The sequence below is a fragment of the Bombyx mori genome, chromosome 16 (assembly GCF_030269925.1).
Source record: "Bombyx mori chromosome 16, ASM3026992v2".
In the NCBI taxonomy this organism is placed as follows: Eukaryota; Metazoa; Arthropoda; class Insecta; order Lepidoptera; family Bombycidae; genus Bombyx; species Bombyx mori.
In genome coordinates, this window is record NC_085122.1 from 7,054,929 (window position 1) to 7,072,986 (window position 18,058).

Consider the following 18,058-nt stretch of genomic DNA (forward strand, 5'->3'; position numbering starts at 1 on the left):
TTCCATTAACATTGATTTAATGTCTCTCATTCCGAAACCTCAAACTTACTAAACATTATTTTAAGCAGTAATTTGTACTAAATGTACCACTCGAAGACTTTTATATCTAATTAAGAATTATAATCTAAATAAAACATTTTAAGCAAATCTTTTGCAAAATATACATCAATAAATAGAATGGATTATCATCCAAAATTATTGCTAAGTTTCAAATACCTACGTGAAAACATTGCAATATAGTTCTATTCGAGACGGTTCCACATTCACGTGTGAAATAATAAGCAATTTCACGGGGTTTTAGGTCGATTCAAAAGCCCGCCTAAACGTTGTGATTCTCACGTGAAGTGTGAAGCAGCCATCTTAAGGTGTGTGCGTAAAGTAAAAAATACGGGGTGGTGTCTATATTCATTTAACTCCTAACAACATTATCAACCTCAAAAGTGAAATTTGAAAATTTGAATTTTAAAGTTAGCTACGTTCTCAAATATTGTCTATATTACTTGTTTTTTTTTTTTTAATTTTAAAATAACCTAGCCACAAAACACAATCTCTTAATTATTAAGAAAACTTTATTTGACTAAGAAACTCACACGTGAAAACTTTTTTCTGCCCATTAATCTGGTCACTAGTCAAACGTCTAGCTCTCTAGGTAACTGGAAAGTCTAAAATGTGTTTATATAATATCGTCTTACGATATAAATGATGCGGAATGTATTATTATTTCTTAACAAACTGTATACACACATGTGTGAAATTAAGTGGCAACTCATTAACATTTAAAAAATTACTATTATATTACCCAACTTTTATAAATAACTTTTCGTATATTTTGACTAGCCAAGTATTTCTCAAATATATAGATAGATAATGAAAAAATCGAATCTAATACAAATAATAAAATTCTTTCCTTTAATAATAAAATTAGAATATAATTTTTTCAGGTTTCTTGACATACTTATATTATGTATATTAATTGCTGTTAACTATAGCACAGCCACATTACTTATCCAATAAAAAATGATGGTTTTACTACATTCCTTATTTTAATTGTCTATGTGTGTATTGTTAATTTTTTAAAGTTATTCCTTTAGTGTCCATATCACAATGAACTTTTTTAAATAAACTTAATTTCCCGAGAACAATGCTCTCATTATTGGTCTGAAAGGCGTAAGATCAAATTAAAAATGTATATTTAAAACGATCACCACGCACATACCATAATTAAATACTGGAGTTAAAAATAGATACTTCATTTATTATAATAAAAAAAAAGAAACTAACAGTTCTAACGTCTAAAATAATATGTATATATTAATGTCTTTCTTTTATAAATTCATTTTAGTAGTCAAAATTCTGACATAACTCACTTTTTAAATGTCACTTGACGATTTAAACCGAATAATTTGACAACACTAAATACAAAATGGGCATATAAAAAAACACAATGGTTTCTAAAATGCAGTTCTGTAAGAGACTAACTTCGTTTCACTTAATGGATACTTTCTTCGGGTCATTTCGGTTCATAATTTATAATGGTTAATTAACCATTACTTAATGGTAGTTTTCCAATTACAGAGCATAATGCGACTCAGTGACGCACAATGCCGAATTATGCTGAAGCTTAGTTGAGCATCATGCCGCATAATGCGCTCTTGTGCTGTAATTGGAAAACGGCCAAAGTATGAAAATTTATTTGTGATATTGCAACAATTTATTTAAAACAAACAAAGGGCTAAAGCAGTGAACTGTCACCACGAAAAAAGTCTCTCGTTGATTTTGACAAAAATTACAATTTGATTACACTGAATTTTGTACAATTATTGTGGGTGCTTTAGAATAGGTTTCTGATTTAGCATGTAGGTTACATGTGCCATATAAATCTTTCTCACAGTGCAGTTGTCACTAAACAACTGCAGCGAAGCGTGGTTGGGGATTCAATAGCACAATTTCTGCATCCATTTAAAATTAAAGTTAAAACTGATAATTAATTTTACTGCTAAAATCTAGACATGTAAAATTAAGAATAGCACCGTACAGTTGTCTGTGTGAATTTATGACAAGAATTAATACAGTTTATCGTATTTATTTTTATTTATTATATTATACTTTATGTATCTTCTTCTTCTTTTACTTTGAAGAACCACGCAACGCGAGCGTTGTGACAAATAAAATTGTTATTATAACAAATAATCATAACTATTTGAAATATGTCAATTGAAAAGCCAACACTGCAGAACATTAGCAATGTTTTACCATTTTAAGAAAAACAATTTGCACATTCAACTATTTACTTCTAAACTACTTTACTCATTTAAAATCCCATCCAGCAACCTCCGAAGTCGTTTCTTAAAAATTACAATTTTAACTACTATTAATTCAAATTTCTACTGCACTTAATTAACTACAATTTTCGCTACATTACAAACTGTAAGGTTGATCACGACGGTAACTTTTTTGCAACCTCATTCTAATGACACAAAGCATATGTTCTGCTTCAAATTAGGTCTTGTCTATTTGTGAAAACTACATGAAAATGCGTAGTTCGAAAGATATAATATGTACATATGCAAACAAACAAACAGACAGACAGGAATGAATTCTGAAAATCGTTGGTTGGTATTCAACTCTTTTTAAGTTATCCTCTTTCTATTTTTATTACTTTTCTTCAATGTACAGACACACCGGGTTCTACTGTTTATATATTATAAATTATACATTATGTATAGATTGTTTCCATAACACACAAACATGAATAGTTCAAATACGGCTTAATATGCTGGCAAATATAATAAATACTAATGCATATTTTCTTTTAATTTATCGCACTTAATTTCCCTAATTTAATTTTTATTAAATTATTGGAAGTCACCAAATTCGTGCTCAGCTTATCGAAGTGAATACACTTTCTGTCTTAATGTCTGGTGTGCTTTTGCTGTTTCAAACAGTTCTATTACACTCAATTTTTATGGGATTTATTAACTAATTTAATCTTTTATTTTTGGACAATATTTGTATTTTAATTGATAGCTTCAACTTTATATCGGTAGTTCGGATACACATCACATAATATGCTAAGTGAAAGTTATATTTACTCTATGCCAATTTTAACACTATAAATACCTAATTATAATCTATTTACAAACTTTCGTTTTGTACAGGCAAGACAATAATCTGTCGGACATTAGCTGTTTTATTACATTTTTTTTAATGTTAATCAATATTTTACATTCTATTAAAAAAAAAAGTAAAGTTAACCAGTTATTGATATTTTTTACATTACATAGTGTTAATTTTAATAATAACCAAACATTTAAGCATTTGGTAATGTGTTACTTGTTCCAAAATCTAATTAAAAAAGCACACAGAATTTTTTACATCATAGTAAAATTGTGTATTGATTTTCTAAAGCCTTTGAGATTGTATGTGTATATTTATTTAGTTCACACAGAATACGCAAATACTAAAGAAGCACCTTGCAATATTGCTTACTATTACTTTCTTGATATTATATTATTACTACATTAGATAATGTATATATTTGTTACTTTACAATATACTGGTTATATATAAGTATTGATAATAGATAGAAACCTATCCTTAGTATTTGTTGACATGGCAACATTAACTATTAAAAGCTAAATGTTAGTTGGTAACACTGACAAGTACAGTTACTTAAACAAACAGTACATGGAGGACAGAAGTAAGGATAATTCATCTCATCTCAGTGTATTAAAAAGTGTCCGTTGAAAGGGAGACAATTAAGGTGGCGCCATAGTAGCAAGTGAAAGGATTTTCAAAACAGTAAACTTCGCTTCAATCCAGCACACTTCACTCCATTTAAAACTGCTATATTCATATAATTTCCATTTCCTACACTTTAGTAGAATTATTTTGTCCGTGCAGTTTGGGTCATAAATAATCGGAGCGGTGAAGCGAGTATATCGCTCTCTCTTCCACTCACGAGCCTTATGGACGGGCACAGTGATGCGCATTATTGTTGTCGATAAGCGTTATCGATAGTGTATTTAGTTTTGTCATTTTGTGGGTTAGTGATAGAAAATGAAAGAAAAAATCACTAATCGAACTCTTACACCACATATCTCCGCAGGAAGTTAACGAGAACGGCAGAAATTAACACTTTGTAACTTGCCATTGTGTCACTAAAGAAATTCAGAGAGCGAATGCACAAAATCACATTTCTCTTCGACATATGTACTATAATTTGCAGGTAGGTACAACAAATGATTCATAATATAACAATGGACTTTTTGGCGGGAACGCGAGGAGTGAAGTTGTGTGATTTGTTTTATTTTGTCTATTTAGTGTTTCTTCGGGTTTAAATGTGTAATAATGGTGGTTTATTAACTGTTTAATATCTACAAAAGTGCACAAATGTGGGAAAACTGGACGTAACTTCTCAGGATCCTCAAAAAAGTCCACTGAAAAAATCTTAGTAAATGACCACCATTTTACTGAGATTATATTTCATCCCATATCATCTCAATTCATTTCATTTAATTTCATCCCAGTTGATTAGTGTCTCAAATTAATCATCTTCATTTCATTTCACTCCATAATATCATTTTTCATGCAAATATGAATATAAATTAAAATAAGACATGACTTAAAGGTCTCAGTTACCAGGTCATAAAATCTCTTAAAAATAATAATAATAATATAACAATGTCTCACTACCCTTCATATACCGCTCCGCCGCTGTGTACCTGCCTTCGATGACTCATTTGTTTTTATAGATAATGACGTTGCGCCCGCGCAACATGCTTACCGCCCTAGCCGGGCTATGTTTTATGACCCGAAATGCACGGACAAAATAATTCTACTATAGTACTATTCCTTTGAGTCTTCAAAACAATAACTTGCTGTTTACAGTTGAACACTTTTTCAAATTATCTCCTAAACAAGATGGCGCTTCTTAGTTCTACCCTCCATATAACAGTATTAACAACACTCGTCGTCGTCACTAAATGTCAAAGTTCGTGTCATAACGCCACAACGCCACGCCATGAGTGTCTATGGTCTTGAACATAGAGTAATAGTTTAACTTTCACCGCGGCCGTTGCACTAAGCACGGACGTGTACTACCGGCGTCGATGCGATCTCCCTTTCTTTTGTCTATGCCGAGCTGAAAAAAAAACCAATCAAATCTCATAACACGAATCTACACTAATATATAAATCTACAGTGGTTTTTACGGATTTTAACTACTGAACCGTGCATCCGATTGACTTGTAACTTGGTATCCATGTAGAAAATACATGTACTTAATGGATAGGCTAATATTTATATGAGCGTTGGACTCCCTACACCAGTTGCGAGGGTGGTGAGGTGAGAATTTTTGTATGAGAAATAATAATGTTAATTTTAAATGCCCAGCGAAGCGGACGGGTATAGCTAGTAACTTATATTTCTAATCGTCCTCTTGTCTGTTCTTTTTCAACAATATAAGATCGGCATAACATGTACCTGTTTCAGTGTTTTATTTGCCATTGAATTCTACAACGGGCCACTTGATAATAGCCTTTTTTTTTGTTTGTTTTATTGCTTAGTTGGTTGGACAAGCTCACAGCCCACCTGGTGTTAAGTGGTTACTGGAGCCCATAGATGTCTACAACGTAAATGCGCCACCCACCTTGAGATATAAGTTCTAAGGTCCCAGTATAGTTGGTTGCTCGCTAACAACCATTTTTTTTCCACAGGAGAAAATCGCCGGATCCCCCCCCACCCGCGCGGCAGGTGGGGTATGTGGGAGTTGAACCTCACTAAAAACTCCTGCCGCTCACAACCGGCGCCCTACCTCGGACCGGGCCGGAGCCCAGTCGGGGCTATTGAAACGGCGGGACAGGGTTGACGCAGAGCACATTACATCCATCCCACCGTCCGCTAACAACCATAACATATTCTTGAAAAATATTGAAAATAATAAATGGTTTTTTTATTTCTTACCAAGTCCGTCGACGTCGCCCGGCATTTTCAATCCCTATTCTCTTTTCTTGCTCTTCTTCTTACCGACCCTCTTACTGTAGTTTTGGGCCAAAGCGTTCACAATCGACACAATAAAGTAAACGACCATCGCCAGAACGAACTTTTCTAGAATGTTCGATAATACCGAACCCTGATTTTCTGGTATCTGCGTGGAATCGTTCTTGTGAAGACGCGCTTTCTGGTTCCTCAAGAATTCCAAAAGCGGAGCCTCTAATTTCGGACCGATGTACGGTATTTTTTCGACCCAAGACAACGCTTGCCTGAGGAAGGTAAGACATTATTATTATTATTTTTTATTGCTTAGATGGATGGACGAACTCACAGCCCACCTGGTGTTAAGTGGTTACTGGAGCCCATGGACATCTACAACGTAAATGCGCCACCCACCTTGAGATATAAGTTCTAAGATCTCAGTATAGTTACAACGGCTGCCTCGCCCTTCAAACCGAAACGCATTACTGTTTCACGGCAGAAATAGGCAGGGTGGTGTTACCTACCCGCGCAGACTCACAAGAGGTCCTACCACCAGTTATACTGGTCCTACCACAAATTATTTTTTTTTTTAAATTTTATTACACGATGTTATTCCTTCACCGTGTAAGTCAATCGTGAACATTTGTTGAGTTATTTATTTTATTTTTTCAGTATTTCATTAGAGTATTTCATTACAAATATTGGGACCCGCCTGCGGGATTCAAACATAAGTGCATCGCTCAACACGAATGCACCGGACGTCTTATCCTTTAGGCCACGACAACTTCAAGAACGTTAGGGGAACTTGATCATTAAAGTTGCATAAATAATATCATACACACCCAACCAAAGTCTCGTTGAACGCGATAATGACGAACATTTTCTGCAGGTGCATCTTTATGACCGCTTTCCCGATGACCGTCGCTCCGAAGAACGTCCAAAACGGCACCAAGAAGTGTCCGCAGGTCAGGCCGGCCAAATCGAAGAGAGGGTTAGGCACCGAAGCGCAAGCCAATATACCAGCAAAGCCTACGCGCTGCACTAATTTCTGCACCATTATTTTAGCCCTGAAAATAGAAACCATAATGGATATATTGCACGGCATTTTTACGCTCTTTTTGGAACGAAGTTCCTTATAGGACGATGCGGAGGATAACTGGAAAAAAACGTCCGTAGCGTAAGATTTTTATTAGTAATGCACACAGTATACGACTTAACTTTGTAATAACGTACAAAAAATAACATATTTTTTTATCATTCATTGACCACGATCTCAGAGCGTTCGTTTGCGCAATACACTAACTCTTATGCAAACAGCCGTGAATGAAGTGTATCACAATAAGTTGCAAGTTACCGAATGACCGTGGGTTGTTGCGAAACCTCCAGTTTTATTTTCTTTATACCTCGAATAGAACTTGACTTGCGGCGATATGCTGGGAAAGATTGGATGCGGATGGCGGAGGATCGTTCATTGTGGCGGAATATGGGAGAGGTCTACATCCAGCAGTGGAGAGATACAGGCTGATGATGATGATGATGAGTCGCGATATTGCGATGGTACTACTGACCTTCCGGTCCTCGAATCATCGTCGGTGTTGAGTTCGGCGACCCCGGCCCCTGAGAGTCTAGCGGCCCTCGCCATGAAGTACGGCGGCAGTTCGCCTAGAGCGGTGCCTATGCCCCACATCATGGATTCGACGCGAACTTTCGCCATTATATTCCAAATCGATACCGCGTAGTTAGGATCGACCTCCGCCGGACAAATTATACTGAAAGTTAAAAGATGAGTTGCAGTCACATCCCACCTAGTTTTAAGTGGTTACCGAAGCCCATAGACATCTACAACGTAAATGCGCCACCCACCTTGAGACATGAGTTCTAAGGTCTCAGTATAGTTACAACGGCTGCCTCATCCTTCACACCGAAACGCATTACTGCTTCACGGCAGAAATAGGCAGGGTGGTGGTACCTACCACGGTACCTACCACGTGCGGACTCACAAGAGGTACTACCACCAGTAAAAAAAATAATGTGAGCCGTCACGGGACGCCTGGCAGATGTGAAACATGGACATTATTTTGTAAAAGTAATATGCAGAAAAGAACAGATTGTGATAGGAACTAAATATGTCATAATGATAAAATAAAATATTACGAAAAAATAATTTGTTTTCAAGTAAAGCACAGAGAGAATCGCAGTCGGTTGCGCATGGCGACGCGTCGCCACGCCAGAAATCGGTTTTACGTGCGGCTATAAATGTTTCACATCAAAAATTATCATTAAATTCGCAAATCTTTAGCGTAACATAAACGTTGCAATCAATTTGAACACTTACTCATTAGGATAAGGTGGCTCCGGGAAGTTTAGTCCTCCACATTCATACGCTGCGAGTGTAACCCTCGCTATGTGCGGCCCCAAATACAATAGGAATGTGTGCAAGCCCGTACCGAGGCCCACAGAACTACAAACGCCTAGAACTACCCACCAGCCCCACCAGGCTAGAGTGGCTACAACTAACTGAAATAAATAAAAAATTTATCGATTACTCGTAAATGATAATATAACAATAAAGTCTCATGAAGCGTCAATAACAAGTGTTACAAAATCAATCGACTAACAGTCTATAGATTACGAACAAACAGGCACGCAAACATTTATATATTTAATTCGATAGGCTCTATTTCTGAAAAGAAGCAAAACTTCTAAACGAGGCTATTATGAATTTAACTCAGCACCGTTCATTTTATGTTCCAAATCGAATAACAAATTGAAGTTTTTTAAGCTATTGCATAGCTTTTATCGCGGACCTTGGGCGCGGCGACCGAATTATGAAATTCCGTAACGAAAAAACCTTACACCTCTCACTCCGCCTACCATGTAGCTCGCGTTCAACACATTCACACGTTGCGCTTATGTAGTGTTTGTGAATAAGCGCGTGGCGTGACGTCACACTGCATGCGCATCATGAAAAGCCTGCCCATCTCTCTCTCGCGCGGTCTAGCTTATGAGTGTAAAGGGGACAGTTAATGTTTTGCTTTTATTAATGTTTACTATGTTAATGGTCTTGTTTTATTATTGTTTTAATATTAAATTATCATTGTCTAATTATAATTGCATAAGTTGATAAAAATGCTATGCAATAGCTTTACCGCGGCAGTTCCCGAGTGCCACACGTTTTTTATGATTGACGGATTACTGGTGACCCGGTAGCCTTTTCAGTTTTACCAGGACAGGTGGGCGAGCAAAGGCTAAGTTAAGAGGGGTGGGATGAGCTAACAGCTATCCAAGTGCCTCCGAAGGAGACTTAACAACTCAAGAGCAGCTGCTTCGCGAATTAATCTACTACCGGATCGGAATCGCGACCCGCTGAGAAGATCCGGCGAGAAACTCATCGGGCTGATGCATACGGTTGATTGCACGTCGAATTCTTTGCCGGTTACCGGGATGGAAATTGTAGTATGAACTTTTGTGACATTACGGAGTATTATATTAGACCTAATTTATTTATTTTTTATAGCTTAGATGGGTGGACGAGCTCACAGCCCACCTGGTGTTAAGTGGTTACTGGAGCCCATAGACATCTACGACGTAAATGCGCCACCCACCATGAGATATAAGTTCTAAGGTCACAAGTATAGTTACAGCGGCTGCCCGACCCTTGAAGCCGAAACGCATTACTGCTTCACGGCAGAAATAGGTAGGGCGGTGGTACCTACTCGCGCGGACTCACAAGAGGTCCTACCACCAGTGCATTGTCGGGAACTTTGCGGAATACAGTATTAGGTGTGTCCTTTTCGAGCACGGCAGGTATATTTACGTCACAGATCGTACCAACGTTTGTATTCAAATCACTTACATGCACGTACTGCTGATGAGGGCCGCTGATATAATACGAAATCGCAGTACCAATTATTGCCACGGCTATTGTTAACGCCAGTACTCTGTATGCAATCAATCTAAAAAAAACACAGTGCCATTTTTTTTTATATACATTCGCCTAAAAGTGTCTATTTATATTATTTTAGACCAAATAGGGTTGGCAGAACGAACGAAATACAATATAGGAGAAGCGGTTCGTCGGTCAAAAACCTAGAAGATACATGTGGTACTAGCTGAACCCCGCGATGTTACCCGCGGTTATTGTCGTACCGCGGTTAACGCTGCAGGGCGATGTTAGTCTAAAAAAGTAGCCTAAGTTACTCCTTATATTATCAGCTACCTATCAAAGTCCCGTCAAAATTGGTCCAGCCGTTAGCCGGAACAAACAGACAGACAGACCGACAGATAGAAGAACATTTTTTAAAATACATTTTTAGTGCGTAAATACATATATGCATTTATTAAAAAGCGGTTATTTAATATTAAAAACAGACACTCCAATTTTATTTATTTGTATAGATGTATGGGTAATAATTTTTTCTTTGCATAAACAAAATTTTAACTTAGAATGATAACTTTCGGATATAAGAAAGTCAAAAAACCGTAACAACTATTTTAATACATAAATAAAATGTATTATCATGTACACTCGATTTTTGTTTATTTAGATAAGCGCTTGACTGCAATAAACGTTTTTTTATTAATAGCATTATTATCATACCATAACAATAGTATGAACTTCTGATATCAACTGGATCCTGGTTTAAGGCATGAACAGATAATTCAACTTACCTCTGCAATCCTGTGTTGATTAATATAAAAAGTTCTCTGAAGAAATACTCCAATGTGATGAGGGGCCGCCTCCACAACACAAGACTGTCGGCCTCCATTGAGGAATTTGTTTTGGTCCTGTCATTTAAAGATAATCTATATATATAAAAATAAATTGCTGTTCGTTAGTCTCGCTAAAACTCGAGAGTGGCTGGACCGATTTGGCTAATTTTGGTCTTGAATTATTTGTGGAAGTCCAGAGGAGGTTTAAAAGGTAGATAAATATGAAAATGCTTGGAATTAAATAAAAATAACAATGATGTTTTTCCTTTGATGTGTCCCCTGTCGGATGGATTCCTTTTGTTTGTTTTAAGTTTATTTTATACAAAAGTCTAAACTTGACTTTTATTAATCGATTGAGGCACTACGAAGTCTGCCGGGTCAGCTAGTAATAGATAATTATCATAATTTATAGCACTTTACGGTCAAATCCAAAGAATCATTTCAAAATTAGTCGACTGTGACAGAGAAAACCGAGGAGTATTTATTTGAAAAGTTTTATATTACAAATGTACCATAAGGTGAGATTTCATGGTTGGAGTTTACAGCATAATTATTATTGTATTGGAACAAAAATTCAAAAAACGGTCTAATTTCCACTTCAAATCCAAATGCAATAGTGTGGTGATCATATCGAGGGGTGACACGCTTTTTTTTTTTTAAATTAAATTACTTCTTAAGTGGGTGGACGAGCTCACAGTCCACCTGGTGTTTAGTGGTTACTGGAGCCCATTAACATCTACAACGTAAATGCGTCACCCACCTTGAGATATAAGTTCTAAGGTCTCAGTATAGTTACAACGGCTGCCCCACCCTTCAAGCCGAAACGCATTACTGCTTCACGGCAGAAATAGGCAAGAGGTCCTACCACCAGTAAATTGATATTTGGTTTAAGCGGCGTTTCGCTTAATAAGCGACATTTATTTGGTATTAGCATAAACAGTTCGTTGTTTTTTTTATTTATTGACCTTCTATTAAGTTTACTTGATTAAAATAGCTGAAGAAGTATTTTTGCTATGATATTTTTAAATAAGTTGCAAAATGTCACTTAAACCAAATCGTTTTTCACCCCTCAATATAATGCCTTAACACCGGAGACTAGGCAAAGTTTAAACTAAGTACTTAATTACAATCTTTTGCAAGTTGGAAATGTTCTCACACGAAATGGTTTTTCCTTCGAAATCAAAATTATGCTCTATGTTCTAAGTATCAAAATTTAATTTTGATCAAAACTGTTTGGATGTGAAAGTCGCAATCCAATCGCGCCACGCAATTATGGTGCGCTAGCGCCAAGATCTTGCCATCGATCAAATAGCATTCGCCAAATATAGATCTATAGAAACCATTAATCTGTATTGTCATCATCTTTGCTACAATTCAAGTAATTAATATCGTGACCAATTCTAAATTTTCTATAGATTTATATTGGTTAGCATAAACTCAAAATAATTATATTGACGCTTGAAAGGCAAACGTGACTAAGCGACAATAACTACTTTGTACATAAATGATAGGCAATAACCATATTCGATGCGTAAAAAAAAAATTTCTAGGTCTATTAAAATCATTTCAAACCTACAGCTAGATCCGTTAAAATAGATTTTTTTTCAGATATTTCAACTTTAAATTAGTCTACTGTAAAGTTCACGCATTGTCGCTTAGTCACGTTTGCCTTTCAAGCGTCGATATGTATTTTCTTAGATTTCCATGATTTAAAGAATTTGCACATTTCATTTACATATTTCGTTTAGTTCTTAATGAGACCTTTCGATTATATACATTTCGTGATCACGGAAGACTTCCTTCACTTCAGACAAAAGTCAATGCTAGAAAAGTCCCCTGTGAAACATTATAATATGTTCCATTCAAAAGTTCAAAATACTGTTAGTTATTTCTATGTAGAATGAAACACGTACAACACATGTCTCCGAATGATTCCGACGGTGGTAGAATAACATCGCTTAATAAAAAGCAAACCCACAAAAAAAAAATGACTAGTGCTTATGCTTAATTAATGCTAGGGCGTTTTGTGAGCCCGCACGATTCGGTACGACTACCTTCCCTCATTCCTGTCACTTAGCACCTGGTATATCGTGAGTTCATTTACCCGTCTAACCAATAACAAATAAAAGTCTTAAATACCTTCACTATCGATTAATTAGTTCATTAGTACTCGACAAATCATACGCACCTTATCTCCTTCGGGTGTGGAGCGTGCAAGCCGTTGCGCATGCGCTGTTCGCTGTCCTGAGGCTGAGGAGTGACCGCCAGCTTGTAATACCCGAGACGGGCGAGCTGATAACAAAAAACAACACGATTCAACAATTAATCATTAAACGATAGAGACGAAGTTGTTAACCATTCAACAGGGAAGGGAATATAAAAAAACCCTTCAAGGGAATATTGAAAATTTTAGACAAATACGTCTCAATTTTTAGTCTAAACTAGAACACACAAATGCTCTACACTCTACACTCTCCACGATGCTCTACACTCGGCGGTAGTTAGGAACAAATGGCGTCGAGCGATCCACAGCGAACTATTGTTGCGAGGCGGTGGTCACGACCCTAAACACTGAGGAAACCGAAGCGAGGATGAGCAGAAACATAAAGTCCTTCTGAAATTAGGCTACCCAAGTGTTTCTCTATAATAATTTTTAATATAAAACCGACAAGGTGCCGCTTGGGGTACGTCCTAAAGAATACTTCCAAACACCGCGGCCAACACGAAACAAATGGAGTCAGCCAACTAAATACGGACCAACTTAAGACCTGGACGATTCAGAAAATAGATTAATTTATCTGAAGCTTGATATTTGCCTGTTTCGCGTCACTGTCAAAGGCAATAACATGATTTCGGTTGATTTCAAACATGAACTCATTTAAAAAGCCATTAGCCATAGAATTACGAGTAGCTGTGCACGTGGTTTATGCTAGCGTCCAACATATTTCCTGGTTATAACTCAACAGCGTTTTTAGCATAGATATTGCTTTGAACAAAATAACACGATTGTAGTTGAAATTTTTGTGCATAAAAGTGGTCATTGCAGTCCGAGTGCTTTTTTTTTATTGTTTATGTGGTTGGACGAGCTTGCGGCCCTACGTAATGTTAAGTGGTTACCGGAGCCCATAGACATCTACAACGTAAATGCCGCCCATCTTGAGATATGAGTTCTAAGGTATCTAAACATTGCTGCCGCTTAGGCTACAATTTTTTTTTAGTTGCTCAAATGTGTGGACGAGCTCACAGCCCACCTGGTGTTCAGTGGTTACTGGAGCCCATAGACATCTACAACGTAAATGCGCCACCCAGCTTGAGATATAAGTTCTAAGGTCTCAGTATATTTACAACGGCTGCTACACCCTTCAAAGAAATTAGTTAGAAAAAAAAACACTTGAAAAGGTTATGGAGGCTTTTCAAAAAAACCCAAAATGAAATGCGATAAAGCTGTTTATGACGATCGAACGGTAGAAAATTTGGTAATTTAGAGTGTACCGTATATCGTAGTGTTTTTATTAGTGAGATAAATTCAAATTCTGATAGCAGGTACGCAGTTCATAAATCTATAGATTTGTTTAATGAAACTATGCATATGGATAATAAGCAGGTACAATTAGTTACAGTCCGGATGTTTTACTTATTAGAAACTTCATATTTATGAAAATGTTTATATTGCATTATAATGTTGGTAATTAATTTTCCTGTTTCGATGAAACAGGCGTAGGCGTAAGGGGAATATGGACGATATTATTTTTAGAATTTAAAATCTGTGATGGTAATTAATGACAAAGCTTCTTTTCAAGTGGATCTTAAAATCTCATATCAAATTATGGGATGGATTATAAATAAACAATTATTTTTTAAATGAGACTTCAAATTTTGAATGGCTTAAAAACATACGACAATGCAAGAAAAAGAATCAAAGAATGCAATCTTAGACAATTCAATTTATCTTAAAAACTTAAAAGTAATGTATCCAACAATTTTTAAGTACACTTCTGTTTCAATAGGAAACTTATATTCACGAAACGACCATCACATTAATAAGCCAAACGACGATAATCAATCTTATTACAGTTTCCTGGCCATCAAAGAATCGAAATAGGGACGCTACAGAGCTAAATTGTTATTGCGCAAATACATACATTTGTATTTGATACTGTATTTGTTGTGGTTTGAAATGCAACTTTGAGAAAAACTAGACTAGATTACATATATATTTAGGAAGGAAGGACTACTGGTGGTCCAGAGGCCTCTTCATTTTCAACAGGACAGGTGGGAGAGCGTGGGCTCAGCCGGGAGGGGTGGAATTTGTTACCCGAGCGCAATATGAGGAAATAATACCCGAACTGTATTATTAACGATATTGTTTAGAGGTAATTAATATCTGAGTTGCGTTTTTGAACTTCTTCTCAATCGATTTACTCTTGATAGCATTTACTCTATCAAGAATCGAAAAATCGGAATCGTTATGTAGTGTTTCTTTTGAACTGTTGACTCGAAAATAAGGGTCTTGTTCAGGTACATTAGAATTGTCATTATCAGCTGTCTATTCTTTATTTATAAATAATCAATTAACATAAAGGTAAAATCCGGACTAAAAATGGCTACGAATTTCGCGTGTTGCACAAACGAACCAATTTTTTCATACCCTACAAATTGGGAACTACCGGTGTGTTGCAATCACACACACGGATGCGCGGAAAATGAACAGGCGATGTGTTACGAGCCCGTATTTAGGTCACGAAGAGAGCAGTTTACAGTTCGATGGGCAAAAGAGAAAAACGAAGCCCTTATTAAGTCGCATATCATAGAATTATAATTCTATGATATGCGACTGTCACAAGCATTTCACTTGGATATATTTAACACAATCTATATCACTACATAGTATAAAACAAAGTCGCTTTCTCTGTCCCTATATCTGTCTGTCCCTATGTATGCTTAAATCTTTACAACCATGCAACTGATTTTGATGCGGTTTTTTTTTTAATAGATAGAGTGATTGAAGAGGAAGGTTTATATGTATGATAACATCCATCAAATAGTGGAGAAATCAATAATAAATTACAGTTTCCGAAGCGAAGCGAGGGCGGGTCGCTAGTATATATATAAATGAATTGCTGTTCGTTGTCTCGAGAACGGCTGAACCGATTTGGATAATTTTGGTCTTGAATTATTTGTGGAAGTCCAGAGAAGTTTCAAAAGGTAGATAAATATGAAAATGCTTGGAATTAAATAAAAAAATATCAATTTTGTTTTTCCTTTGATGTGTCCCCCGTCGGACGGATTCCTTTCGTTTGTTTTAAGTTTATTTTATACAAAAACTTTAGGTCTTTTATTTATCGATTGAGGTACTGCGAAAGTTTATTTTATACAAAAACTTTAGGTCTTTTATTTATCGATTGAGGTACTGCGAAGTCTGCCGGGTCAGTTAGTTTCGGATAAAATTTGTTAAATTACTCGATAAATATATCGTGTGCACGTAATATGCGCGTCAAACATAAAATTAATACGAAATTTAATTTTTCTTAAATGTCGCCCTAATGTGAGACCGTCAGCGTAAAAGTGGCCTAAACTTACCATAGTTCGTATGGAGGTTTGAATTTTCACGAATTTGAATTAGAGTAGGCAAAAAAAAAAATACGCGCAAAAATAATGTTTACAAACCTATCTGTTATCTATGGGTGAAACTATGGATAGGCCGGTTTGGCATCAAAATTTATTATATTTTAAAATAAATTAGATACATATAAGCTTGAATATAAAAAATTGTGGGTTATGCCACTATTGCACTGACGGCCTCATACCTAATTGTTGAATTGAATTTTAACAGCTTCACAATAACATCGCTCAGAAAAGAACCGACGAAACAAATTCAGCGTTTAGGTATTATTTAAACTTCAATAAGTCCAATGTCTGTAGACATTGTCATTGTCAATGTCAATGTCGATATTCTTTAGATAATATTAAGAGCAATAAAGATGAAATAAAATCAAGAAAAACATAAAATAAAAAGACAAAACTCACTTGCGTAGTTACAGCTGAGCAAAGGTGAGAACAAGGTGGGAAATACAAACAAAACTATGTATTTGAAAACCACTGTGAATAGTACATTCCCGAAAATTTGTTATATTTATATTTTAATTAGACCACAAAATTTAAATAAACCGCAGTTCAGCAAAAATATGCCATTTCCAAACAGCTAAATACCAAAAATAGTGACTAAAAATATTTAAGCCAATCTTATGACACGCATCTAATAATCTATTTCTTTCGTTGTATACTATAGTGGAAGTAACTAAAGTTATCTTGCCACGTAATACATATAAAATATATAACAAACAAGCTGAATAAAAAGTAAGCACGTTAATAAATAATAATCACCTTCAAACCAATTATTATAATTTCACAGTATCAAAAAAATTATTTCATAGATGCATACTCACATTACAGATTACACACACTTAAAATGGAAACTACACAAAACACAAAAATAGTTTTATTCGATATTGTTTAAAAAAAAAAAAGAGTAAATATTTAAATTACGAACGTTCTGAAGTTTGCTTTTCGCGCAGCGTATGAACGCGTTTTAAACTTGTTTATTACGCAGGCATGAGTGAAATGACTGACATCACGCCACCGCTAAATGAATTTCACTTTCAAGAGCTCTCTCATTTCATTTCACTATCGTTCGGTGGCAGCGTTTGAATTTTAAAGCCGCGGAACGAATTACAAAAAAAAAAAAAACAAGAACCAATTGTTTTCACTGTGCCATAAATTTTGGTGTTTTCTCTCTTTCTATCACTCCTCGTTTTCTCTCTTTCTCTGGGTCTTTTCTTCAGAGATTATAATGAGAAAAGTCATACAACTTTATGTCGTATTTAATAGTACGCCGTCCGTTAATCTTTAACCGAATTTATTTCTCCGATATTTTATAGTTTCAAATGTACGTATGTGGGAATAATAGGGAGGCGCGCAGTAATGACTTGTCGCAAATCACACGACTGCACTTGGCTGCAGTGCACGTAAGCAAGTGCACTGACCTTTATTTTAAAAGCGTACGTTACTGTTTACAACCAAAAGAATTTCCTCGTTTTCATTACAAAGATGCTTTTATTTTATCTTATCTCGTTTCAGCCTTGTCCTACATAGAACGAGCTAAAATTATTTCTACGATTCTTGTATTATACTATTATTTATTTATCATGTAAATTTTTGATAATACGTTTTTTTCCTTTGAAAATAAATTAATACTTTATTGAATATATTATAAGCTATAGTGAACTTGAGTAAAGTCCTAGCCCGGCGACGTTGAATTTATCTCTCTAGACCAGTAATGGGCAAAGTACGGCCCGCGGAAGTATTTAAT

The 18,058-nt window shown here is 35.7% G+C and overlaps 1 protein-coding gene and 1 long non-coding RNA gene across 5 annotated transcripts in view; one reads left to right on the forward strand and one right to left on the reverse strand.

Annotated features, from left to right (window-relative positions):
• The window catches only part of LOC101745914 (vacuole membrane protein 1), a 24,566-nt gene continuing 6,508 nt past the window's right edge, over positions 1–18,058 (reverse strand). For 2 of the 4 annotated variants that reach the window (XM_021349799.3, XM_021349798.3), the window contains 8 exons: positions 12,878–12,981; positions 10,648–10,782; positions 9,833–9,932; positions 8,312–8,493; positions 7,545–7,745; positions 6,819–7,043; positions 5,965–6,263; positions 1–5,143 (listed from right to left, as the gene is read on the reverse strand). In XM_021349799.3, the coding sequence (XP_021205474.1) occupies positions 5,999–6,263; positions 6,819–7,043; positions 7,545–7,745; positions 8,312–8,493; positions 9,833–9,932; positions 10,648–10,782; positions 12,878–12,918 (1,149 nt within the window). In that variant the 5' untranslated portion in view covers positions 12,919–12,981 and the 3' untranslated portion in view covers positions 1–5,143; positions 5,965–5,998. The remainder of the gene's footprint in view (positions 5,144–5,964; positions 6,264–6,818; positions 7,044–7,544; positions 7,746–8,311; positions 8,494–9,832; positions 9,933–10,647; positions 10,783–12,877; positions 12,982–18,058) is intronic. The other 2 variants (XM_012692827.4, XM_012692828.4) reach the window with 1 other exon arrangement.
• LOC134200342 (uncharacterized) lies at positions 17,373–17,952 on the forward strand. The gene is made up of 2 exons (XR_009975213.1): positions 17,373–17,747; positions 17,827–17,952. It is a non-coding gene; the product is annotated as an uncharacterized LOC134200342 (long non-coding RNA).